This window comes from Peromyscus leucopus, chromosome 4 (assembly GCF_004664715.2).
Source record: "Peromyscus leucopus breed LL Stock chromosome 4, UCI_PerLeu_2.1, whole genome shotgun sequence".
Taxonomy (NCBI): Eukaryota; Metazoa; Chordata; class Mammalia; order Rodentia; family Cricetidae; genus Peromyscus; species Peromyscus leucopus.
Genome location: NC_051066.1, coordinates 137,241,018 through 137,265,900, shown reverse-complemented (window position 1 = coordinate 137,265,900; position 24,883 = coordinate 137,241,018). Strand labels below are relative to the sequence as shown.

Sequence of the window (24,883 nt, the reverse complement as noted above, 5' to 3'; positions counted from 1 at the left end):
CCAACCTGGGAAACAAGAACTCTATTTGCTTTTGCCTAAGCCTTGTGTCCTTTGAATTAAAATCACAAGAAAAGGTGCCTTTGAAACAATGGACAACTTGCTTATGGAGCTGTACTAAATATTAAAGCCTCAGTATCTCCAAGGCTGGCTTCTCTGAGAGCAGTGGATAAAGCAGGGTAAGGGAGGGACAAAGATGACAAACAGGATGTATCATTCATGACCCCTTACCTCTTGGAAACTCCACCAGGAGACCCACAGGCGGGGCAAGCATTTTGACCAAGAAGTAGTGGTCAACTTGTAGATGTCATCTTCGCTCCCCTCACAGGGGTGGGGACAGTCTGAGGATGAGCATGGCGGCCTTCAGCCTTCTAGGAAAGAGGGCTTTCTTTGTAACCCAGAGCCCTGGAACCATTATAAGATGTTTCTCTTGCCTTTCCTGTCCCCATAGGGATGACCTCACATTTGTCTCAGATTGGGGGTTTTTGACTACTTGGCAAGTTTTACAGCCTATTTTTGTATCCTTTCTCTTTGGGGAGGGAAGTTATTTGGCCCCAAACTTGGAGGAATTGGAAAGAATGGTGAGTGACTGCTTTCCTTCAGAGAACAGACATCTGAAAGTTTTCCTTTAGTGTTTGTGTACGTGCAGATTTACATATCCACATATACTGTACACATACTTATTTGATACTTATAAAAACATACATCTAATGTACACGTGAGCTTCATGTGAATGCCCTAGGGGGAAGTAGCCTGTGTGTGAAGAGATGAAAGTACACTGGGCAGCTGGAGCAGCAAAGGAAGCCATCTACTGTCCAAGAAAGCGCCTGTGTCTCACCTGAGCCCAGATGCCTGCTGGCTTTACTTCTAGAGCCCTGCTGCACTAGCTGAATGGTAGACCCTATAAAAGGTCTGAACAATTTACACGGAATGGAAAAATCAAGTTACTTGGTGGACACTATGCTGGACGCAGATAGCAGCCTGGTCTTGGGCACCGGGCAGTCTTCTGGATGGGAAGTTGCAGTAACACTGGCCCCAGCACACCTTTCTCAGAGCTGGTAATGGCAAGACTGCCCAGGTAAGGAATCCAACAGACTAAATGGACCTTGTTTTGGACCTTCCTTGGCTTTGGGATGGGGGAGGGAAATTGTGGCTTGGACCTTATGTTTGACAGGTAATGAGGGAGGTGGTCATGGAGCAGGCAGGCACTTCAGGGAAGAGCTCTGGGTGCCAAGCATGAGTGCACTGACAGAGGAGTAGGTGTGTAAGTCGGCAGCTACCATGTCTATGGCTACTACGTGACAGATCACAGCTGTCTCGTCCAGTTGGAGGGTCAGCTGTTCTGTGTGCCTTCAGCAGAAGGCTGGCTGAGGGCTGCAGAGGTGGGATGGAATGTGCCTCTCCTAACAGCTTGCTTTGTAAGATGAGTCTTGCCCCATCCTCTGCACTTACTTGGACTTACCGGAGGCAGTAAACTCTAAGTGTTCTTTGTTGCCTGTATTGTTTGATTTTTTTTCCTACTTACATAGGGTTGTAAGTTTGTTCTAAACCAGACCCCATTCTAACAGAAATCTGAACTTATACATAGGTTTTGCATATTACTTGTAATTTTTTGATCGTATTTTTCTTTTGAGAGTTGGGTGTGTCAGTTTCAGGAGGCCTTCTCTGGATGGCTTGCCAGCACTTTGAGGTCTACTAGTGACTGCTCTTGTACTTTTCTCTTGGCTGAGTGACAGCAGCTGTCAGGTGGATAAAATACCTTCACCTGAGGACCCTTCCCTCTGGAAGCAGAAGAATTGGGTCAGACCCAGTAGATTTCTGCCTGTATCCTCCAATCTCTCCCCAGCTGGCCTTGAGTGGCTCCTACCAGGAAGCTTAGCAGCACTCTCTAGGCCCAGATGGTGCTCAGAGAGTTTGCGTATTCTGTCAGTAGCTAAGCCATACCTGTGCCCCTTCCTCCCTGTTGGCCCTAGGACACCTGTCACACAGCTGCCTGTGTGGAGAATGAGAGGCAGCCTTTCTGGTTAGAGTCTCTTGTGTTTCCCGCAGGTGACTGTTGAGCTGTCCCTGCCTTGAGCCTTTTGTCTTCCTAGTCTCTGTATGGACCAAAATCCTCAGATTGGAACAGCTCAGTAAGTTCCACTGACATCCCAAGTGCATATAGACACTTTCTGGGAAACCAAGCAAAAAGGAATCCTAAAACAAAACTTGGAACTTACAGTTTTTCCTAAAGTCCCTGCCCTTTACCTGCTGTTCCCCAGGGAAGAATGTTGGGTCCATCCACTTTTGCAGATGAATTTGTATCACATTCATTTGCAAGGCTCAATTGTCTGCAGGAGTCTTCTAGATGAGCTCATCCTGGCCAAGGTTTGGCAGGCTGCCTGGTTTTCCTTACTCCAGACTGGAACCCCCACTTCAGCATCCCTGACTTAGCTTCCTGTTCTTTTTCTCAAAAGCACACTGCTCACCACCATCCTGCCCAGACCTTTAGGGGTGACTTCCATGTGTTCTAGCCCTGGAGCCCACAGGTCTTCTCTAAGCACAGGCCTTCCTGAGTCTTCAGCCTTAATTATCCACACTGCAGTTTGTTCTGCCTTGGTTCAGTGGAGCAGGTAAATGACTGGGCTGTATATGCCAGGGTAATGAGACTGTTGGGGGTCTTCGGTGGAACGGCTGGGCTTGATATTGACTGAACATATGACAACTGATTATACTTGCTGTTTCCATTGCTACCTGGTTTATTAGCCAGAAATCCAAATGGAACTGAGTCCTCAGAATTCATTTCTGCTGGAGTCTGTGTTCCTAGTGCCTGGCCACTAAGGATGGCTGCATGGAGTGGCAAGCCCAGGTGCACTGAGAGCCTGGAACCTGCACTTGGTTATAAAGTTCACAGAGTGTATGGTCTTAGGACTGAGAACCTGCTTTGGGGTCTGAATGCTTGTCAACACTAGCCAGCAATCCTAAGGACCTGGTCCTCCAGACTTGAAAAACAATACAGGTTTTTCTAGCTCAGGGTCTAGCAGGAGCACCTCTTCCCAAGTCCTCTGAAGTCTGGAGCAAGGGTGGAAAACCAGGGGTTGGGAACGAGACTCAGGCAGACCCGGGTTGCCAAAGGACAGAAGTAGGTGCCTGTTTCCCTTTTCAGTCTCTTGTTATGGTTTGCAGGGCTGAATGGATTCAGGGTAGTTTCTACTCCGATGTCTCTGCCCTCCTTGGGCTAGACCCTCTCTTACTCGGGCAGGAACCAGGCAGAGCAGAGGGAGAACAGCTATTTGGCAGGGACCGTTAGATGCATGGTGTCTTCCTACTGTTTACAAGGGTGGGCGGATGGCAAGTTAGGACACCTGAGAGGGACCTGCACAGTGACCTGCTATCATTGCTTCTTTTGTCAAGAGATTGGTGGACTGTGCACATTTACAGGCACCTGTGTGTTAACAGCTTTTCTTGGTCAATGCCTTTTGACATGTATTCCCTTCTATGGAAGGTGGACGATGCTGCCGTACTCTGTACAACTGGAGTTGAAGGTAAAATGTCTATGGTAATGCCTGCTCAGACACTGAAGATAGAAAGTTGCCAGTGCTTGGTCCTTCCCAAGCAAGTCCCAGAAGAGACCCTGTCCATCTGGGGAAAGTCCATTATAATGTGGTCTCTGTTAACCTGCAGTTTGCGCTTAGAGATTGTCCTTAGCTCCTGCCCTCACAGTTTGGTCTTGTTCTTGTAGCTTCTTGGGCTCAGGTCAGGGCCCCATGTGAGGAGGTTGGCTGCAATGAGAGCCAGCACCCATTCCTCAGCAGGGTTCCAGCATGAGTTGGGTTGCTCCTTGTGAAATTGGGTGGGCCAAGGGCAGCAGTGGTCACTAGGGCAGTGATCTCTCTCCCATGCTTCTGAGTGGCCTGCTTTGTTCAGCTTTGCCAGGGAGGTCAGACTGTGTCACAATGTTATTAAACAGAGAGAACAGGCCAACCTTTCTCTGGCCCCTGCTGACTATTGTTCTTTCAGTTGTCCTGACACAGCCCTTGGGGAAGTTGGGGAGGCTGCCAAGGGCCTGCAGAGTCCTTGCTGACAATGTCCTGGTTCCTGGTCCTCCGGCACTTGCTTCATGTTCTGATCTCAGTGTGGATGGCTTTATTCTCGGGGGCCAGACTGCTGAGAAGTGTGACTGGTGAATGACTTGAACAGTCTGCCTTTGGTGTGCTTCCTGTCTCCCAGGAACAGCTGAAGTGACTGTCCTGGTGCTAAGTGGGGGGCAGCTGTCCTGTTTAATGGCAGGAGGGTCACCTGCTACTGTGACCAGCTATGAGAGCAAACTGAGAAATAGCTTATTCTGTCACATAGGCCTTTGTGGGGTGGGAATTTTCTGTGGCCCCGGCTGGCCTGAAACTCACTTTGTAGACCAGGCTGGCCTCAGACTTGGACACTCTTCCTGCCTCTGCCTCCCAGGCACTGAGTTACAGGCAGGCATGGGCCACACCTGCTGGAGTGTGGGAACCCTTTACCCTGGGAAACATTTGAATAGAAAGACAGCCTTTGCCTTTGGTGTGGGCTGTGTCTGGTAGGAGGTGCAGGGCTGACCTCCTTGGGCTGAGTCTCTGGGCCTCTTAAGGTCCCCCATGGGGATGCTGCTATTTCTAAGATGCAAATTGCACATTTCCTAGATTTTGTATCTGCAGAGTTGGATAAGGGATGGGATGAGGGACAAAACTGCTTATGTAGTTTGAGTGGGCCTCAGTGGTACTTCCAACCTTTTGACTGTTCCTAAATAAAAATGTACAGACATTTCTTATCTGCTGACTGTGTGTGTGTGTATGTGGTGGGGAAATTAATAAAAAGCTAAAAACCCCTCTATTGATTTATTTTTGCAAACCTGACCTTAAAATCAACAGCTATTAGGGCTCCCCTCAGTGCCCAGGGAAAACATTCCAATTCACTTGTCTTCTGCCTTACTGAGTTAACTCTGATGGCTTCCATGTGAAACAACTGTGGAATTTTAAAATTGTGCAGAGCCAACCAAGTCTGATCTTAGAGACATAGGACACAGGCAAGCTTTCTTGTTCCTTTTTCTGATGAGAAGAGTCGCCAGTAGAACATGCTGTTTGCTAAGGAGAGCTTATCACTATACAGGAGACTCGGGAGCCTTCTAGAGGACCAGGGTCAAACCCACACCTCCAAGACTCAAAGCAACTTAATTTTGTTGGGATGACCACACTGGCCTATCACACAAGGAAAGGGGCTCCTGAAGAAAACCCACCTGGGAAAGAACAAGCATCAGGGGCTGCTCTTTCCCAAGGCCAGCTTGGGTCCTAAAGGAGTTGCTTTGTGTTGGATCTAAAGGGCCAGGTCACTGGACTGACTAAACTAGTTAATACCATGGAGCTATCTCTTGAGTCCTTGGTGGGCAGATCCAGAACACACTGGGTGTGGAGATGGCAGCAGCAGCCAGCAGGGAGCTACCTGCACATGATTACTAGTAAGAACAGCCTGGCCATGGCCATACATCCTCTGGGGAAGCCTCTAAGGGCCAGATCTACTTCATTAAAATAAAGGCAGGTCTGGGCTTGTTTTGGTCACTAAGTTTGGTAAAGTAACCTCACACTCATCACCCTTCAATAAATCTGACTTGGTCAGAGATAATGGATAAGTTGAATGATAAGTGGCTGTCAAGTCCCAGTCCTCAGCTGAAGTTCAAGGTTGAGTCTGGCTCCAGTTTTTTTTACTAAAGGCACAGCTACCTGGTAAATGAATTTTCTTAGTAAAGGCCACAAACTGTTTCTGCCTTCTGACCCCAGGGCTTTCAGTCTGTGGCAAGAGGCAGAATATTCCTGAAGTTGTAAGCAATGCTCTCTTGGTAAGTGTTCACTAGTGATCCCTCTTTACTTGTTCCTGGCCCGGTAGCCAAACACAAGGACACTTCTTTTGGCTTGTGTTCCCGGTACCACTGACTTCCTTTCCAACCCCACTCTTTTGGTTTCTTTTGCCAAAGTCAGTGGTTTTCAACTTGACCACTCATTTTCATGACCCAAGGAGCTTGAATTCAAGGCTCCAGTATCCGTATTTCTCAGATGCACCTGTGTTTAGGCACTACATGGCTGAGGCTCTACAGGTCATAACCCACTAGATGGAAGGCAATGTTACACCCAAGCTGTCGAATGTAGGGACACAGTGCATGCATCGGGCAAGATAGCCAGGAGGTGCCAAGACATTAAGACCCAGGTCATTTCTCCTTCCCCAACATTTGTCCCCTTTGCTGGGTATTCTGGGTCAGTCAACAGCAGTCAGGATCACCTAAACGATTTAAGAGATGAAACTGGTCCTTAAGTCTGCTCACCGAGAGAAGGATCAAGACTCAACTGGAAAGGAAATGGGATAAGATGTAATGACAAGTGAACCACAGGGTGTGAAGCTGCATAAGGAAAGCAGAGCTGAGCTGCTCCTGGAAGACTTGCTCAGGAAATGGAGCTATCAGTTGAAAATTTAAGTGCTCAGCACCAAGCAAAGATGTCACACATCAACACTGAGGACCAGCACACATGGCTCCTACCTTCTCCTAGGCCAGACTCGAATGTGAACTCAGAGCTCCTGATGAATCCCACCCACTGTTTCCCGTGTGGGGGAGGATCCTTCCTTTCTGTGATAGGATAAGAAAACTTCACAGTTCCTCATGTTGTGGGACCCCAACCATAAAATTATTCCTTGCTATTTCATAACTAATTCTGATACTGTTATTGGAATGTATCTGATATGCAACCTCAAAGGGGTCACGACCCACAGGTTAAGAACTACTGGTTTAGATGACCACTATAAACCAGCCAGCACTCAAGTACTTGGTGCTATGTGACCTGAGTCAGCAGCTAGTTCAACACAGGTACACACTGCTTCACTGTGCCATAGTTTTGTCCTGCTCCAGCAAAGTGCTGCAGGAGAGCCTCGGGGAGAGCCAGGCCTTCCGCAGCATGGTGTAGGCACAGAAGCTGGCAGTTAGAGAGGCAAGCGGTGTAGCAACAGGCAGCACGTAGCCAAACACTACTTGTTTGAAATAGGTTTCTGTGCAGTGAAGACTGAACTTGCTCCTAGGTGGGGTGAGCTTCAGCTATACCATTAACAGATGAAGTGGCAGAGGCAGCCTCACATTTCAGAGCCACGGGGAAGAGCTGCGTGTCTTCAGAAGTCTCCAGGGATGCCATACCACACTTGCTTCTATTCCCAATCAATCACCATGCTTTCCTGAGCCCTCAAGAAACGAACGAGTTAAAAGAAAAGGACATGAGGATGATTTATTTGGCAGTCAGATCTTAAGAGGGCAGCAGAACTAGCAAATGGCCAACCCTGAGCCCAAACGTGGGCAGTGGGTTTGCGTGTGCTGAATGCTGGCTATGCTGAGGCACCTTTGCGCCCACGGGCCTGGACCCCAGCCTCTGTTCTCAGAGGTGAGGCTGCCTTCCCAACATTCCCATCTCCTTTGCATCTTTTTTACCAGCTACACAGAAGCTGCGTGGAGCAGCAGCTTCATTCGGTACCTACTGCCTGACTCCACCTACCTATTCTCCATTTCATTCCTAAGGGAAAGCATACTGAGTCTTCCTTGCCATAAAACAAAAAAGCTCACCAGGGTAGTCATTGCTCTTCTCTCTTCCTGCACCCCCAATACAGCCACCCCACAGAGCGGCTGTTCCCAAAGGCTCTATGCTGAGGCTTTCCTTCCAGGGTGAGGGGCAAGACTGAATAACTTAGTTACATTCCCACTGAGAAGAAGAAAAAATAATACTGCTATTTTTATCATGATCCCCTGTATCTTTCAGGCTGAGTGGCATCCCCAGCCATGGGCAGCGTGCCCTTGTGCTGTGTCTTCCTCCTCGGGCAGGGCAGAGCCTTCTCCTTAGGCCCTGCATTCTTCCGTCCTGGCTCCAGGGCCAAACTGCAGGGCATCTACTCTTTCACCCTGACCAGCTGTGGTTTTAAAGCTACAGGACAATGTAAACTTTGTTTCCCTAGCCCAGCAAGGCTCTTCCTCCTCTTCCACTCTCAGGAATGTCAGCAGCTCCTTGAAGCCTCCTATGCCACCAACTGAGGCAACTTCTCTCTCCAAGGGGCTTCCGCCCTGGTCCTGGCCCAAGATGGAAGGACCCACCTCCACATTCAGGGCCAGATATGTGTGCTTAATGCGAGACACAGTACAGTTTTTTGCCTTCACCCAGAGCTGGGCATAGAGGCCCAAAACAATACATCTCATTAATGGCTTGGTTTTGTCTAGCCTTCACCGCTGGAATCCAGGCTCCAGGCTGCGAGACCAGGAAGGCTTTACAGTGGGCCGCTCCCAGAGAACCTAGTTCATGGCATTCCACAAGGCGGGCAGCACCTGCTGCTCTCCATCAAGGTGGGGGCATGACTAGAGGCGGTTGTCTCCATTGACCCGAGTCCTTCGTGGGGCCCTGAACAGAAGTAAAGTGTCCTTACTGGCCTTGTTGCCAGACAGGACAACCCAAAGTCACACAGTTACTGCTTTCCTCAAAGGAGAAAACTGCCAAAGGACTGACCTAACACAGAGTGCTGTTCTTTCTGGCTCCAGCACCCCTCCTCCGAGTTCCCACACTGGCCAATTTCCCCTTCACCTCCCTCACCTTCGTTCCCGACTGTCAAAATGGTCTGCGAGATGCTCCTGGGAGATGCGGAAGTCTTCAAATGGCTGCTGGTATCGGGCTTCAAAGGAGCCTTCCCGGGCCCGGACATGGAACAGCTGGCTCGAGGCATCTGAGGCCCGTTCCCTTAGGGATGTACCACTGAAGGGACTGAGGTCACCGTTCTCCTATTCAGTGAGGGGAAGTGCTCAGAAGTTGAGGTCTCTTCTGCACCTCGGGGGGTGTGGGGTGGGGGTGGGGTGGGTTCTCTGCTCACTCTGCTGCAGTTACCTTAGCAGGGAAAACTTCAATCTTGATGAGCAGGGAGGCTAACTCCAGGTCTTCACTGTAGTTGTTCTTCAAAGGCACTGCTCTGTATCCTAGGAGAAAAGCCTGGCTCTCAGCTTACCTACCAGGTGTCAAGCAAGTGGCTCAGTTCCACCCAGACAGCAAGACCAAAGAACACCATGTCAAGGAAGATGCCTCACCTGTCTTCAGGCCTTTCACTGGGAAGGTAGCCTGAGCTAAGAAGTTCTGGTCACTAAACATGTCTTCCTCGTACACCACAAAGCGTAGAAAGGCAAACTCGGGGTTACTGATCTGGAAGTGGAAGGGCTTAGCCGGCCACACGGGGTTCAGTCCATTGTCCACTGTGGAAACAAGGGCAGAAGCTCAGGCCACATCAAGAGGCTGGGGATGACTGGTAGAGAGAGATCTTTGTCACCCCAGGAGAATGACTTGGTAATGGGGGAAGGCTGACTGACCTACAAACTCGGTCTTTTGCTTGGTGCTGTCGTATTCCGCTCCAGCCACCTCAATCTCCACAAAAGGACACACAATACCTCGGCCATTCTTCGGCAAATGCCTGGCCCCCAAGACCTGTGAGGCAGGCAGGCAGGCAAAGATGGGGTAATGACTGTCTTCCTGCTCCCAACATCCTCACAGCAGAGGCGTGGGGAGCAAATGTGCCGTGGAGGCAGTATGCCCCCTGCTGGGCCCCGAAGGTGCTGCCCATTAGGCTCATCACTGTTCCAATCCAGAGCAAGCTGTTGGCTCTAAAAATCTGAGATTTAGCCAAGTGTCGTGTGCATTTTGCACTCCATTTCATGTTAAGTGCATGTCTGTTCCAACGTGGGAATCTTTTCAATTGTTTCCCTTCAGGGGAAACATTCTGGGAAGTAGCAGTCATGTCATCTATGGCTCTGTACACTCCCAGGTGTGTCCAGCGGGCCATAGGCTGTCCCTGTTCTTCCCAGACTCTGTTCAGGCCACCCCTGCTGATTCCCATGGCAGGGGTGGGGCTGAGCCTTGTCAGAGCTTTTCACCGGACATGCTGGGGAGCTCTATTCTAGGGACCGGGAAAGGTGGCCAGGCAGCTGGTTATGCTCTAGAAAGCTCAGGTTTTGCTTGCTCCTGCAGACAGGAGCCTAGCTCAGCACATGCCCCCTCCAGCCTGCTTTTTGCCACTCTGACCAGACTCTTCCTACCAGGTAGTTTACTTATGGCTAATAAGTAGACAGCCTGACTCTTTGTGCAAAAACTGGCCAGGGTCAGCCTGGCCTAACTGAGGACCTGTAGCTAGCTTTCCACTTAAGATAGTTCTGCTACAAGCTCAAGAATAGTCCAAGATAAGTTCCCTTCCCCAACTCAAGGCAGAAAATGCTGCTTACCTCTGGCTCTATGCCCTTCCCCACTTATGCTGACCCACCTGGTCCCCAACTTCTTATCAAGTTTAGTATCACTATTCCTCATACACCTTCCCCCACCCTGAAGCACCCAGATGAATACACCCACCTCAATGCAGATGACACAGGGCTCCAGACCTCGGAGGCTGCTCTTGTCAAAGGGGTCAAAGGCTTCGTCTCTCATGGTGCTTGGCTGCAGCACATAGCCACAATGCCCACCGGCCATGAAGAGGGCCTGGTTCATCTGCATAGGCTTGTCTGGAAGAGTGGATTACAGTGTGTCCAATGAAACTGCCCTAAGTGTCTCTCCCCACCCACTGAGGACCTCCTCACCTGGGGTCTGAAAATTGAGTGCTACAAGCTGGCTGCCACAGATCCACATGGGCAGAGGATCATAATTGGAGGAGTCCAGCCGCTGACCCTTGGGGTAGATTCTGGAGAGTTGCAGCCGATTGTACTGAAGGAATTTCTTGCCTTTGGCCTTGTTCACATATTTCTCAGCCTTGGTTTCCGGAAAGGAGGACATGTCCCGGTAACAAGCACGTTCTGTGCCAATCTCTGAGCAAACAGCGAGAACATGTACAGAGCAGGCTCCTTGGGCAGTGTGTGTATGAGAGGGTATAAACACCCCTCTCATACCACCAGTCCCTTAGGCGCCTGCACACCACACCTGGCCCCGCCTTACTCTCTTCATCAAAGGGAACAGGCCGGCAGTAGACCACAAGCTCAGAAAGCTCCAAGGCAATCTTCTTCCTCCTCTCCATCATCTTCCCCTCAGTAAGCTGGTGAGACACACAAGGCCCAGGCTAGAGCCCTGCCCAGGAGAAGGAAGCTCCTGCCAGCTTGGGCACACCCACACCAGGTATTCTGGGGCCCTCCCTTCCCCTTGCACCTTTCAAATACCAGCAGACAGAACTACTGGTTCCCAGTTTCAGCACAAAATTGTTCTTTTTCTTTGTCTCCAAGGACACACTTGTTCCCCAACCCTTGGGATGGAAGCCTCACCATAACTTATGTCCTAAATGACCTCACAGGAAGCTCAAGGTGGGCAAGGCCTTCCCAGTAAGGCTTTCTGATCATTCTTTACCCAGCCTCATCCTTCAGCAAGAACACTGCTTCCTGATTCCCTGAAGTGCTCAGGCCTTAAGCCCACTTGGCAATGACTCTGCCTAAGATGATCTTTACCACCTCAGTTCCCCATGACAACACAGTCTTCCTCCTCCCATACCTATCTCAGCGGCAGCCTACTCAGACCCTCGACTCTGCTCCTCTATATTTTTATACTCTACCTTCTCTTTCTAGCCTAGACTCAGGATCTAGCCCTTCAGCCACTGGTTCTTTCGGTGCCTTGCCCTCCAGGACACACTGACAAAATCCTCCACATCTCAACCCCTCCCTGCTTGGCTCAAGGTATCTGTTCTCCAAATCAGGCACAGATCTGCTCACCAAATGCACTAGAACAGCAAAGCATAAGTTCCTGTACATCTGTAAATGCTTCACCAGGCTCACTGGAAGAGGCCAGGCTCCCTCCAGAAAGCGGTTCCTTCCAAACAAATGCAAGCTACCCACTATCCACAAACTCCAACTCCCAGCTCTTCATGGTTAGCCACTCCAGACTCCCTACCACCCACTGCCATTCAACCTAGTCATGCCACTAACAGACCTCCATAGTGTCCCTAGGAGTATCTGTGGCTGCTAAAGCCAACGGATACCTACAGATGGTTACTGCACCTATGAAGCCATCAGCACAGCCGAGTCCCACTACCGTGGGTAACTGCAACTTCTCTGCCTGCTGTTCCAGGCACACACTCTGTACAAATGTTTACCTAAGCCCTCTTCCTACCTTCACCACCTCATCTCTTCTAAGCCTGATTCTATTGCCGCTGCCAGCCCAGGACCTCTCTTACCTCTTGCCTTATAAAGACTCACTCAGGTGGTCCAGAGTACCTCCTGTTCAACACTTCCTACGTACATCACACTTCTGTCTTGAGTCTGTTCTTCTGGGTCCCTCATCCTAAGGCCAGACCACATCAGCAACCAGCAGTATGCTGCCTTCTGCAGAGGAGCTAGTTGAGGAGCTAGAGGCCTTGGCTCCCTGGCAGGCCCACATGCTGCCCTCACAGGCCCCAGCAGCACCTTCCAAACTGTGGCAGTTCTCACCCTGGCATCTGCAGTCTGGGCCACTTCCCGGATCTTTTTCACCCAGTCTTGCAGCTCTTCCTGTGAGTCAGCTGCAACATCCAGGGACCAGTGAGCCAGCGATGCCATGCTGATGGAGAAGACGAAGAGCCGGTTGTTCTTGCCCTCAGGACGAATGGCTGTTGAGGGTGAAATAACACAGGGCTAGGAATGCTCGCTCTTGTCCTTCGCTCCACACCTTAAGCCAGTGCTTCTCAACCTTCCTAATGCTGCAACTCTTTAGTACAGTTCTTCATGCTGTGGTGACCCCAGCCATAAAATTACTGTTGTTACTTCAAAACTGTAATGTTGCTACTGTTAGGAATTTTAGTGTAAATATATGATATGTGATCCCCAAAGGGGTCATGACCCACAGGATGAGAACTGCTGCCTTACACACTGGCTCAAAAGAATTCATTCCATTTCTTCCTGGCCAGACTTTATAAGCAAGCAAGACTAGTTTAGAGACCCAGTTTACAGAGGATACTGTAGCTCAGACATACAGTAGTTGTGGTGGAGGCAAGGCTCCAACCCAGCTGTGACTCATACCTCTTCCTTGGGGCCATGCCTTTTAACCCCTGCCCTATCCTATCTTCAAGCCTCTGTCACAACTCTGTGGCCTAAACCATTAGGACTGGATGTCAGCTTGTACTCAGCATCTCTGCCAACTTCTCAGTCTACTGTATCTGGCATAGGGTAAGCATGCAGGGTACCAGAGTGTAAGAGTAGCCTCTGGGGATTCAGCCACTGGCTTCTTCCCCAGGAGCAGGAGGAACCACAAGGGCACACCGACACTAGAGGAATCAAGAGACAGGAACTGGAGCTCACCAATCTGACAGGCTGGCACATCTAAGACCCCCCGCAGCAAGTCCCCCAGTGGGCTGTTCTCATCCAGGTGCTGTAGGAAGCAAAGCCACAGGATAGTCAGAATGGCTGCTGCATGCACCAGTGAGGGGATTTTCGCATGTGTGCGACTATCCTTTGGATATACTCATGACCAGCCAAGTGTGACAGGTACAATGGAGACTAGGAGTGTGGCCACACAGGATGTGCAACTGGCTCACATGTGACAGGAGGGTCTGGGTGTGATAGACACATGAAAGAGAACCTGGGGACGGAAACCTGTGACACTGTGTGGTTCCAGACATACCTCCCTCTCTGGCTCTAGGATTGCTGGGTTGACCATCTCTTCCACATAGTTTGAGGGAAACCACAGCTGCTTCTTCCCACCATAGTCCCCTCGCCACCTGTGGGAGCCATAGGGTACTGACTCCGGCAACCACCCCACACTCCCACAAGATCTTGGGGGTTCCCACACATAAGTCAGACATTGCTACTGAACTTGAGACAGATCCTCTCAAAGCATACTGTTACAGTATTCTCAGTGCCAGCTCCACAGAAGCCCTGGACACCTATCCCACCCACCACACCACCAGACTCGCTAGCCTGGAGGGCCTGGCTCACCAGCCACCATCTTGCTTTTCCACATTCTGTATGATGGCACTCTTGGTAAAGGTGAGCTCATCCTCTCTCTGGGCCTTGTAGTCGAAGAGGGCTTTGACTGCACACTGCAGAGGTAAGACAACGGGGCTGTGTGGAGTAAAGCAGAGGGGCACTGCCCACCGCGTCCCCAGTGTAGCACATGTACACAGATGTGCCTGGGCTTATGCCAGTGGGAGGTGTCACTGTTAGCAAGCACTGTGAGACACAGTTCTCAATGCTGCCTTATGGGAAGCTTCAGGGCAAGCAAGATAAGAAGACAGAGGGCTTTCTCCAGGGAATCTTCTGGCCACCGAGGTGGAGGCTTTGGAGTCCTGCCCTGGGTCTGCTCCTAGGAGTCCAGGCTGGTGGGCCAATAAGAGTAAGTGCAGTCCTGTGTGCCTCCCTACGTAATCAGACCCTCACTCATCTCTGATGGCACTTTGGCTGCTGAAGAGAAGGAGTAAGGGATAGGGCAATCTGCCACATTAAAGAAAAGGGCAAAACCAAGAAGATGTGTCTAATAAATAAATCTTCATGATGAAGGGAAGGACTGGCCAGTGTGCCATGTAGCCTCTGTTCTATCCATGGAAGACATGGAGGTCACTCTGAGGGAACAGTGAGTGACAAAGGGCCAGCACTAACCCAAAACACAGGGACCAGAGAGTGGTTCAACCTTGTAAGAGCTATGGTCACTTGTCAACCACAGATCTGCGTCTCAGAAAACCACAACCATTACTTACTTCTCCACACCACACGGGACCCAGAATACAGAAATACAAGCCCTAAGCAGAAGGGGCCCCTCCTTCCTCCTGGCTTCCTGTGTCAAGGACAGATATTTACCTTGAAAGTTGGCATAGGGTTGGCTTCCACATAGAAGCCAGGGTTGCGGCCCTCGTACAGTGCTCCATAATCGGGTTCCTGGAGAGAGGACACACTGTGACCTGTTAACGCCCCAGAACTGAGCTAAAAGCGGCTGCTAGCTCCCACCTGCCTGCTTTCTGAAGCACAGCCGGCCTTCTTCTATAGGCTGTCTACCCCAGTTCACTCCCGACGCCAAGGGAGTGAGAGGGTGGCCATCGGGACCTGGCCCCCTCCTTTCTACGCCCCCGGCCCCTGGAAACTCAATGCCGACTACTCCTGAGCTGCCTGCAGCCCCACATACTCAGTAAGTTGTTCAGGGAACCCAAGGTCAGGAAGAGGTCCAGCAAACCCTCTTCCTTGGAAAACCTAGGTCTGCCCTCCAGGCCTTCCTGCAGGCCTGAGGCATCGATACAATTGTACCTAGCCTGCTCTCAGCCCAACACACTCAGACCGAGCCCATGTGCGCACACCTCTCCCCAGGTAAGCTCCCAGACCTTGCTACCCACCCTTTGGCTCAAGGGGATCTGCCTGAATGTCCAGGCACGGCTCAGGTTCCACTCCCTCTAGCTATACACCATGGCTCCCAGTTACTCCCAGAACCTCCCTGTGAACCCCAAACACCCCCAGACTCGCTTTCAGCACATGCAGAGATTATTAATTATGGGTATCCTCCAGCTACACTGCTGTGCCCACCCCCCCAGGGCCCAGCCCTCTCACAGCTGTTCCAATCTTCTCCAGGGCTTCTTCGTTGATGGGGTAGCGAAGCTTCATTTTGCGGTACAGGGGGTGCTTTTCATAGTAGCTGATGAGGTCAACGAGGCTGTCAAACTCGGAGTTGCCCAGCATCACAGTCTGGCCTTCCTGCTGGACTCGGCAGTGCTTGATCTTTCCCTCAGCCCTTCACCATGACACGACAGTCAGCATGGAAGACAGTCCAGACCCCAGCAAGAGCCCACACCCATGCAGCAGGCCTCACCGGAAAGAGATGGCATATGAGTTGGGCTCATTTCGTTTCCGCACCAGGAAGGCCCCATCACGGGGTACGCGCATCAGCATATGTTCAGCCTGAGCTCTGGTCAGGCTTGCATGGTACCACCTGAAAACCAACAGAGTCAGGCCCTGACTAGAATTACCCACGTCCCCGCTCACCTCCCTGTCTCTTTCCTCACTCTTTGCTCTCGTGGGCATTGGTCTGGGGGACAGGCTCTGAAAGGCGCATCTCAAACTCATTGCAGCGCAGTGGGACTTGCTGATAGTGTGTGATGAGGTCATAGAGAGAGTCGAAGACCAGGTTATCTGTCAAGAAGAACTTTGGAGTCCCAGCGTCCTGCCGGGAGTGGATACGGCAGTGCTGGACTTTCCCATTCCGCCTGAGGAAAGACAGATGAGAGAGGGATGAAAAACAGGTCAGAGCCCCAAATAATATGTAACTAGGCAAGTATAGAGTTTCAAAAGGGGAGGCCATTCGCCAAAGAAGTTTGGATAGTGGGGAAGGCACTAGAGGAGGACATACAGATCAAACGCGCATGTTTAAGTACACACACACCCGTGAAGGAAGGAATTACGTTCCATGGGAACGCTAGACTCAAGGCTGAAGTGTCAACCAGTTATTTCTGAGTATTACATGCATGGACTAAACACAGGTACGGGGCTAGATGTGGGTTACCAGAAAGACAGCGTGTAGTCACCCACGAAGGTCTCACTTTCTCGCACTAAGAAGGAGCCATCAGGAGCCCCGGTCTCGATGCAGTACTCAGTGAGCAGGCGCTCGGCAATGTGCCGCCCATCGCGCCCAGCCCCAAGCTTCCCATGGAACCACTTCTCACTGGAGTGCAGCTCTGTGCTGCTGCTGGCCTAGACAGGAGGACAACAGCAAAGATACCCAGTGACCACCCAGTTCTCTTCCGACTGAACCCACACCCTGAACAGTTCTACCTCCTTAGGCTCCTCTTCGTCCTCATTGCCCTGGTCACTGCTCGTCTCCTCAGAGTAGTAGATCTTGCTGCTAGTCAGAACAAAGTAGTGGGGATACCATTCCTGGAACAGACCAAAGGAGACGTGTGAGCCAGAGTCTAACATATGGCCCCACCATGTCCAGGCTCAGCTAGACCTCACATGATTCACGGGGTCCTCCAAGTAGAGGATACCATTCTTGATGGAGTTACTGATGTCATTCTCAGAATACATCACAGAAGTGGGCACCTCCTCGTAGGCACTGCCTTCAGCCAGCTTCTTGTGCTGTGGAAGCAGACCAGGTCACAGCAAACCCATTCCACGCCTAGTCCCATCTCTCTCTCTCTTTTTTTGTTTTTTGTTTTTTTGGTTTTTTGAGACAGGGTTTCTCTGTGTAGTTTTGGTGCCTGTCTTGGATCTCACTCTGTATCCCAGGCTGGCCTCCAACTCACAGAGATCCACCTGGCTCTGCCTCCCATGTGCTGGGATTAAAGGCTAGCGCCACCACCGCCCGGCTAGTCCCATCTCTTAATTCAGGGTTTTTCCTACCAATTTTGCCACACCTTAATAAGGATCTTCCTCTTGAGCTGGTTGGGCGAAGGAAGTCCATCAGCAGCAATGTCCACGGGCTTGGTAAGGAGTATGTCACCAAGCACCTTTTTGAAGTACTGAGCCATGTTTCTCTGCTGGGCAATGCTGCAGTGGTCCTCGATGGATAGGATGACTGGGTACCTGAAGGGCAAGGAGGAAGTACAGTTACGCTGGGCCAAATCTCAGTCCAAATAGTTCCTTACAGAACAAAATGATGGGAGCCCAGGATCTGGGGCGCCTTCTCCACAGGACCCCTCAGAAGATAGGCACCCATGTGAAGGGCACATCAGGAAGCAGCTAGGAGGCAGCGGGAACCAGGACGTGGCTGCAGAAGGGAGCCCTAGCTGGTCTAATTATGAGGCTGCCCTGTCGAAAGACATTCCCCACTAAACATCAGGAAAGATGAGAAGCAGCCTCCAAATGTGGCTTAAGGATCCTTTGAGTACTTGGAGAGACTGGGGACTGCAGGCTTGGTGGTTGCTAGGAACTGAGAACGGCTCATAGGGAACACACTCTTCCTGGGCAATGAAGGGAAAGGAGCTGACCTGAGACCAGTTACAGAAATGTTTTTTGAGGATGAGATGAACTTGAATGCTAGCCAGAGATGCAGGAAGCAGAGGCAAGAACTCAGGAAACTGGCTTAAGCAAGAACAGAGAGTGGGGGCAAGCCATGCGAGGGGTTCCAGAAGCGAGAGGACCCTCTAGAGGCTGCCCATGTCCTCCACACCTACTTACTCTGAGGCTACGAAGGCATGCTCCTTGATGGTGTGCAGGACATCTGAGAACTTGATCTTGGTAGTGAGAGTATGCCCATGGTAGATGACTGGCATCCCATCTGGGCCATCCCAGCAGTCCACTAGGGAACATCATCATGGTCACACAGGCAAGCCTCTCACCTTCCCCCTCCAACCCCTAGCCCCAACGCACACTCAATGCAGCGACAGCCCATCCTCAGGCAGCGAGCATAGGCTTCTAGGGAGGACTCACTGGAGAACTGGTCCCCTGTCAGGTATCTGGATAAGAAAGAGGAGACACATGTGGTCTGCTGGGCCTCCCTCCCTCCCTAGAAGAGGCTGGATGAACGCAGAGAGGCATACTCACGTATTATGTGAGGAAGAGATCCAATAGTGAGAGAGGGGGTTGTTCATGGTGTCTGGGCACACGGCATCCAGCTGGGAGTTCCACACACTGTTCTCTTTGGAGAACAGAAAGGTGACAAACTACAGGGGTGAATGTGGAGGAAAAAGACAGTGTGTCCTAGCTGCCACTTGGGACGGAAGTGGGTGCACAAGAGTGCATTCACCCTCAACTGTGCTGGCAACATGGGAGTAGTTTGTGGCAACAGCTTCAAGGGCACAGGAGGGTTCTGGTCACCCCACCTGTTTCTCTAACAGAATGGTGGGAATGTGGGGCTCACCTCATCCAAGAAGAAGTATGGCTCCTCAATCTCTCGCAAGGGGTCTCGAAGGAAGCTGAGCATGAATTCCTGCACCTGGAGCCGGTCGACAGCCCACAGCTCCTGGTGGGTAGAGGAAGTCATGGAAGAAGCCTCCAATGATGAACCCACCCTTCAGCCTCACTCCCTGACCCAGCCATACCCCCTGGTACTCAAGCAGGAACTGCTGGAACTCAGAAAGGGACACCCGGCAGAGCTCCGGTCGCTCCCCACTCCTGCAGGGAAAGAACAGAAGTGCCTGCAGCTGGCTGACTTGCAGCTGGCTGACTTATGAACAGACGGGGGCCCCTTGCGACTCCCAGCTAATGGAGACACCCAATGGTTTACCATGCCTCACCCCGACCCCAACTGCTTCCCACCTGGATCTGGAACCACCCAGAGAAGAACCCCAACCAGTTGTTCCAAACCAAACCTCAAAGTGCTGGTTTCCAAGAAGGGGAGGTCCATCTGCAGGAAACAGAATCTGGTCAGGGAGAGAGCCCTGGCAGACCATGCAGGAAAGGGGCTCTTAGGAAAAAGGCTAGGGACCAGATGCCCGGGGTGGGGTGGGGGCGCTGGAGCAATGGCACCCAGAAGCCCCCAAGCAGGGCAGCAGGGCAGCAGGGCTAGGAGAGGAGGTGGGGGAGTTGGGGCAAGAGCAGGGCAGGGTAAGAGGCTCATGCACCGTCTTCTGGGCGCTGTACATGAGGCTGCGGTACAGCTGAGCAAACTGCCCGTAGGTGATGTCCCCGCTGCGCTGTTCCAGGTCCTACATAGTACAGAGCAGAACTGTCAGTCAGGCCCCTCAGGAGGAGCTGCTGGCTTCCCCTGCCCTGCCAGTAGATAGCCCCAAGTGTCCATTACCGTCAGCCGTTCTCGGAGGAAGCGCATGTTGGGGACCCGGTAGTTGACCTGTGACAGCATGTTCTTCAAGTCCTTGGCTGATATACTGAGAAAAAAGGGGTATCCTTCTGATCTGTAGGCTGAGACCACCTAAGACTGGACCAGTAAACAGCTATACTCTGGGAACCTGCAGTCCTAAGGGCACACTGGGTCAAAGTTCATGGTGTAACAGATGGAGTCCCTTCCTTTCTGAGCCTCGATTTCTGCATGTGAATAAAGAAAAGCTCAATATTCTAGAAGTGACCAAACTCAGGAAAGCAGGTCAGTCAGGCAAGAGGGGAAGGATACACCGTCTCCAGCAGCTGCCCCAGCTCTGATCTTGCCTGCCTGTCCACAACAGGGCAGTGCCCACTCACATGTCTGCCGCCTACTGGGATATCCTGAGACCCACAGCCTCTAGGCTCATCTACACCCCAGAATAAGCAGCAGGGAGCAAAGCATGGGCATGCTTAGCCACATGTAACTTCTGCTGCCTGGGCACACTCCTGAGGCAGGACAGTAACTGGCTCCAGGAAAAAATATCAGAGAGAGCTACCCTCTAGGCATGGGGGCTAGGACAAGGACCTGTCAACAGGATGAACAACAAGATGGAAAAGGATACTTTCCTGGGACTGGGTATTGGAATTCGGGGGCACGCCTCTCCTCTGGCCTAAGAGTCAGGCAGGAAGGACCAAAATTCCCTAAGGCTCAGATTTGCACCAATGGTTGAATGCTCTAGAGTAGTGGTTCTCAACTTTCCTAATGCTGTAACCCTTTAATACAGTTCCTCATGTTATGGTGACCCCCCAGCCAAAAAATTATTTTTGTTGCTATTTCGTAACTGTAATTTTGCTACTGTTATAAGTTTTAATATAAACATCTGATATGTAGATGGTCTTAAGCAATCCCTGTGAAAGGATCCTTTGACCCCAAGGGGGTCATGACTCACAGGTTGAGAACCACTACTCTAGAGTGTCTGTTCTGCATGGGGCACTGGGGCACTTGAACCTCAGTCAGCCATGGAGGTGCTGTCCAGGAGCCCCATTTTCCACCGTGCAGACAGAGCCCTAGTTCCCACCTCTCCCACCTGCATACAGACAAGCTGTTCCTTTGGTCTTTCCCTGCCTGCTTCTCGAACAGTTGCCTCCTTCTCCTCCATGGTGAAACTCTTAGACTCATCTGCACTCACTCCCTTTAGGCCCCTGAGCTGCTCACCACTGGGCTGAAGCTGTTATTCCTACAATGTTATCAAACATGAGGGTAAACATGCTCCCCCCTCCCTGGCTTCTCATGTGCTACTAGTCTGGAGTCAGCCACAGGACCTCTTCCTTTTCTTGCTATCTGGGTCCCTGTGTGACCGTCTCTGCCCCCAAGACTTTCCATTTCATCTGTACACACACCTATGTTACTGCCTCCAGCCCCATTCTACCTGCCTGGTGACTCCACATCTCTACCTGGACATCTACTATGCATCATAAAACTCACACCCTCACACCAACACTGAACCCTAAGCTCCGACAATGTGTGCCTCCCACCATCTTCTTGTCTCAGCCAATGGCAACTTCAATTTCCAGCTGCTCAAGTTGAAATCTTGAACTCGGACTCTTTGACATCCGGAAATCAAAGGATTAGGAAATTCTTTTTAATATAATTTTAAACAGTATAGCCTAAACGCAGCTATTTCCTACCAATATCACCCCACCTGAGCCCTCTCACCTTCCACCCAGAATGGTGGAACAGTGTCTTAAGAGCCCTCTACTCAGCAGTGGGATCTTGAGTACGTTGGCTAGTTTTAAGTCAACATGACACAAGCTAGAGTCCTAGGGAGAGAAGGGAGCCTTTAATTGAGAAAATGCCCCCTAAGATCCAGCTGTAGGCAAGCCTGCAGGGCATTTCCTTAATTAGTGAGTGATAGGGGAGGGCCCAGCCCACTGTGGGTGGGTAGGGGGGGCATCCCTAGGCTGGTGGTCCTGGGTTCTATAAGAAAGCAGTCTGAGCAGGCCATGGGGAGCAAGCCAATAAGCAGCACTCCTCCATGGCCTCTGCATCAGCTCCCACCTCCAGGTTCCTGCCCTGTGTGAGTTCCTGTCCTGACTTCCTTCAGTAATGAACAGTGATGTGGAAGTGTAAGCTGAATAAACCCTTTCCTTCCCAAGTTTCTTTGGTCATGGTGTATCATTATAGCAACAGAAATCATACTGAGGACACTGAGCAAACTCTAAGCCAGAGCAGGTCACTCCTCTGCACCTTCCATGACGTCCTGCCTCTGGGGACTATCAGAGAGCCTTGCAACAGTACAAGCTGCATACAGAGTGTACCATTTGGTCTTTGCTTCCTCCATCCCTTGGTCCTCCTGACTGGACTGCCTGCCACCCTCCTAGGACCCAGAGCCAGCACTGTACCCCACTCTCAGCAGTGTAAATTACTTGTGTCAGAAGCCCTAGCCCCTCTCAAGGTAGCTCAGTTCTATGGGCCCTCTGGCTCACACACACCATTACTTTGGGTACCTCTATCCACTGGCTGGGCACAAACCCCAGCTAAGCACCTACCGATCCTCACGGTTCCGGTCCACTGAATAGAACTGCTTCCGGAGCCACCTGCAGAGAAAGAAGCCTGGGGTGAGGGTCCCTCTCCAACTAAGGGAAAGCCTGGGGAGAAGAGCAGTTACTGTCTGTGGAGAGGCCGTAAGTCTCTGCCTCCTTTCCCCTGGTTCCAAGACGTCTGGTCTTACCTCTCAATCTGCAGAGGTGTGGCTGCCTGCAATGTATCCTCCATCAACCATGTTAAGCCCTTGATCCACATGTTCACTTCATCCTCAGATGTGGCTGTGAGCAGAACAGAAGCTGCGCTAATGGCACATCCTCTCACAAGAGCAAGGGCAGCCTGGCCTTCCCTTTCCCTATACCTCGCCTCCTCTAAGCCATCTCCCACCTTGCAGGCTCAGGGTCTTCAGGCGGAATTCCATTCCATAGAGGATGACAAAGCAATGTGACTGGTCTGGCCGGAATGCAGGGTCTTCTTGGTAGCGGTCAAAGTCTCGTGATGTCTTCCCTGGTCGGATCTCCTTGATCTCACGGATATCAACTGGAAAGGTAGTAAAGGTCAAGGCCAGGCTGAGATCCTCACAGCCAGTATCAAAGAAAGCACAGCATGCTTTTCTCAGTCATTTCCACACGCACCTCCCTCAGGGAATGGACCATAAAAAGGCAGACCGGACCCACTCATAGTTGTTCCAGGTGAGAGAGAGCTGGGTTTATCTAAGAGTAGGCCTTTGTTTTTTTGTTTTTTTTTTTTTAAGGACTAAGGCTCTTTGGGGACAGGAAGGTAGGTGTATGTGTTAACCCTTCCCTATCTTTGTTCCATTGCTGGGAGTACAGGCTAAACAGCTGTACCTGGAGCAGAGCTGGACTCCAGAAGGAAAAACAGAGATCCAAGGGCAGTTCCTTACAGATCACTTTCTGACACAATACACAATACACATACCCAACTGCCCAATTGTAAAGTCCCAGAGGCAAGGCAGGGCAAGTCCAGATTGGTCTCAGAATCCCAGACAGAACCTTGGAGGAAGCCCAGAAAACTGGCAAATCCTGAAATGACCCACACCCCAAAGACATGCCCAAACCAGTCTTAGCAAAGGCCTAGTTCTAGCTAAGGCCAAGGCTGTCCAAGAATGCCAAGCATCTTGCACCTGTGTGGCTTGGTATCTTTATCTCAACTACCAAGGGGTTCTCAACTGCTCACCCATTCTCACAAGCAAAGGTGAGGCAAGTACACGGGCCAGAGAGGTAAATGATCATTCTGGCTACTAACCTGAGTGACAGACAGCGCACCTGTAAGCTAGTGACACATTTAACTCCTCCCGGTTGCAGACTCGCCAACTAAAGAGCTAGGGGTCTGTCCGTTTCTCAGGAGAGTGGAGCGCTGTGCTGCATGGACTGAGGTTAACTGTGATCTTGGCAGAGAGACAACTGTCCCCATGCACTGTTCCACAGTGGATGGTAAGGGTGGTAAGAGGGCCAGAGAGGACGCTGGCAAGACCAACCGTGACACTGAAGGTGCAGGAAGAGTGTGCCACACGGAGGGAGCTGTTCCTGGGCCAGCACTTGCTTGGATGTGCACTCTGAGACTCTAGATGTGAGAGGCCCTGCCACAACTGTCCCTTGACTGAACACCTATTCATCCCTGAACGAGCTAGGAGCCTGGTCAGAGGTAAATACTCAGCCTGGGAAGAGAGATTCAGGCTTGATAGAGAGCTTTCCCTCAGCTTGGGTATGACTTAAAACGTTCTGACCAGTCCTCCTGAGTACATTCCCCTAGATTCTAGTCCTGAACACCAGCATGGCTGGAACATCCCAAAGGCCCCGGCCAGCTGCTCAGAGGCTTCCTGTCTTGTCCCTGAGCCGGCCACAGTAGCACCATCTGTCCCACCTGGAACAGAGGCATCACTTCTGGCCCCATCCCCTGCTCTGCTCCCACAAACAGCACGGGCTTTGCCTGGATCCACTTCTGTCCTCGCAGCAAAGCCCTCAGGTCCATCCTCCAGCGGGAAGCCCTGACTTTCCTGTTGGTGGCCACAATTCTCACCAACTCCACACCCTCCTGACTCTTCTGAACCATAAACATTGTTTGGACATCTGGCCCTATCAGCCCATCCGTCCCTCCGGAGGATGCCCACCGCTAACCCTCCACAAACCCAGTCCTTTTCCAGCCGCTGAGGTTCTTATGATGACAGGGCTCGGTGCTCTGTCTGGAGCCTTTGTCTCACCTTCTTTTGTGATCCTGCCGAACCAAGCTAGACCTCCAGTAAGAACAGCAACTGTCCTGCCCCATTTCATCCTGGAGCCTGGCCTGCCTGTTCTCCAACTGGATTCTCTCCTACTGAAGACCCCACACGAGAAGTTCCAGCCTGCCGTAATCATCCTCTCAACGCCTCATGCTGCTACGGAATGTGTGTTCCTCACACTCCATGGCAGGCAGAGCCCCTTCCAGTACCGAGTGACTGAATGCAAAAAACGAGAAAAACGCAGGCACATGGATTGGAGAAGTAAAAAGGCATAGGGGGATGGAGTCAATCGGAAGCACTCTACTTGGTTGTAGAACCAGAGTAGGGAGAGCTGGGTCACAAACCCACAACTTGAGAACAGTTTCTATAGGTAGGAGAAAGAGCTTCCATTGGGGGAAGTGCCTGCATCGAATACCACACAACC

The 24,883-nt window shown here is 51.3% G+C and overlaps 1 protein-coding gene across 1 annotated transcript in view; it reads right to left on the bottom strand.

The window, feature by feature from the left end:
* Positions 1-7,242: 7,242 nt before the first annotated feature.
* Positions 7,243-24,883, bottom strand: part of Plcg1 (phospholipase C gamma 1) — a 32,178-nt gene continuing 14,537 nt past the window's right edge. Inside the window, exons 2-32 of the mRNA XM_028868389.2 lie at positions 22,608-22,760; positions 22,408-22,501; positions 22,226-22,273; positions 19,659-19,743; positions 19,480-19,563; positions 19,228-19,262; positions 18,958-19,030; positions 18,777-18,878; positions 18,461-18,579; positions 18,287-18,372; positions 18,095-18,215; positions 17,332-17,500; positions 16,931-17,053; positions 16,751-16,852; positions 16,482-16,669; positions 15,985-16,185; positions 15,792-15,911; positions 15,533-15,713; positions 14,795-14,872; positions 13,937-14,040; positions 13,623-13,719; positions 13,301-13,370; positions 12,455-12,612; positions 10,980-11,076; positions 10,628-10,852; positions 10,404-10,552; positions 9,374-9,488; positions 9,098-9,259; positions 8,901-8,989; positions 8,613-8,797; positions 7,243-8,423 (exon numbers count right to left, since the gene is read on the bottom strand). Of these exons, the coding sequence (XP_028724222.1) occupies positions 8,381-8,423; positions 8,613-8,797; positions 8,901-8,989; positions 9,098-9,259; positions 9,374-9,488; positions 10,404-10,552; positions 10,628-10,852; positions 10,980-11,076; positions 12,455-12,612; positions 13,301-13,370; positions 13,623-13,719; positions 13,937-14,040; positions 14,795-14,872; positions 15,533-15,713; positions 15,792-15,911; positions 15,985-16,185; positions 16,482-16,669; positions 16,751-16,852; positions 16,931-17,053; positions 17,332-17,500; positions 18,095-18,215; positions 18,287-18,372; positions 18,461-18,579; positions 18,777-18,878; positions 18,958-19,030; positions 19,228-19,262; positions 19,480-19,563; positions 19,659-19,743; positions 22,226-22,273; positions 22,408-22,501; positions 22,608-22,760 (3,656 nt within the window). The 3' untranslated portion in view covers positions 7,243-8,380. The remainder of the gene's footprint in view (positions 8,424-8,612; positions 8,798-8,900; positions 8,990-9,097; positions 9,260-9,373; positions 9,489-10,403; positions 10,553-10,627; positions 10,853-10,979; positions 11,077-12,454; positions 12,613-13,300; positions 13,371-13,622; positions 13,720-13,936; positions 14,041-14,794; positions 14,873-15,532; positions 15,714-15,791; positions 15,912-15,984; positions 16,186-16,481; positions 16,670-16,750; positions 16,853-16,930; positions 17,054-17,331; positions 17,501-18,094; positions 18,216-18,286; positions 18,373-18,460; positions 18,580-18,776; positions 18,879-18,957; positions 19,031-19,227; positions 19,263-19,479; positions 19,564-19,658; positions 19,744-22,225; positions 22,274-22,407; positions 22,502-22,607; positions 22,761-24,883) is intronic.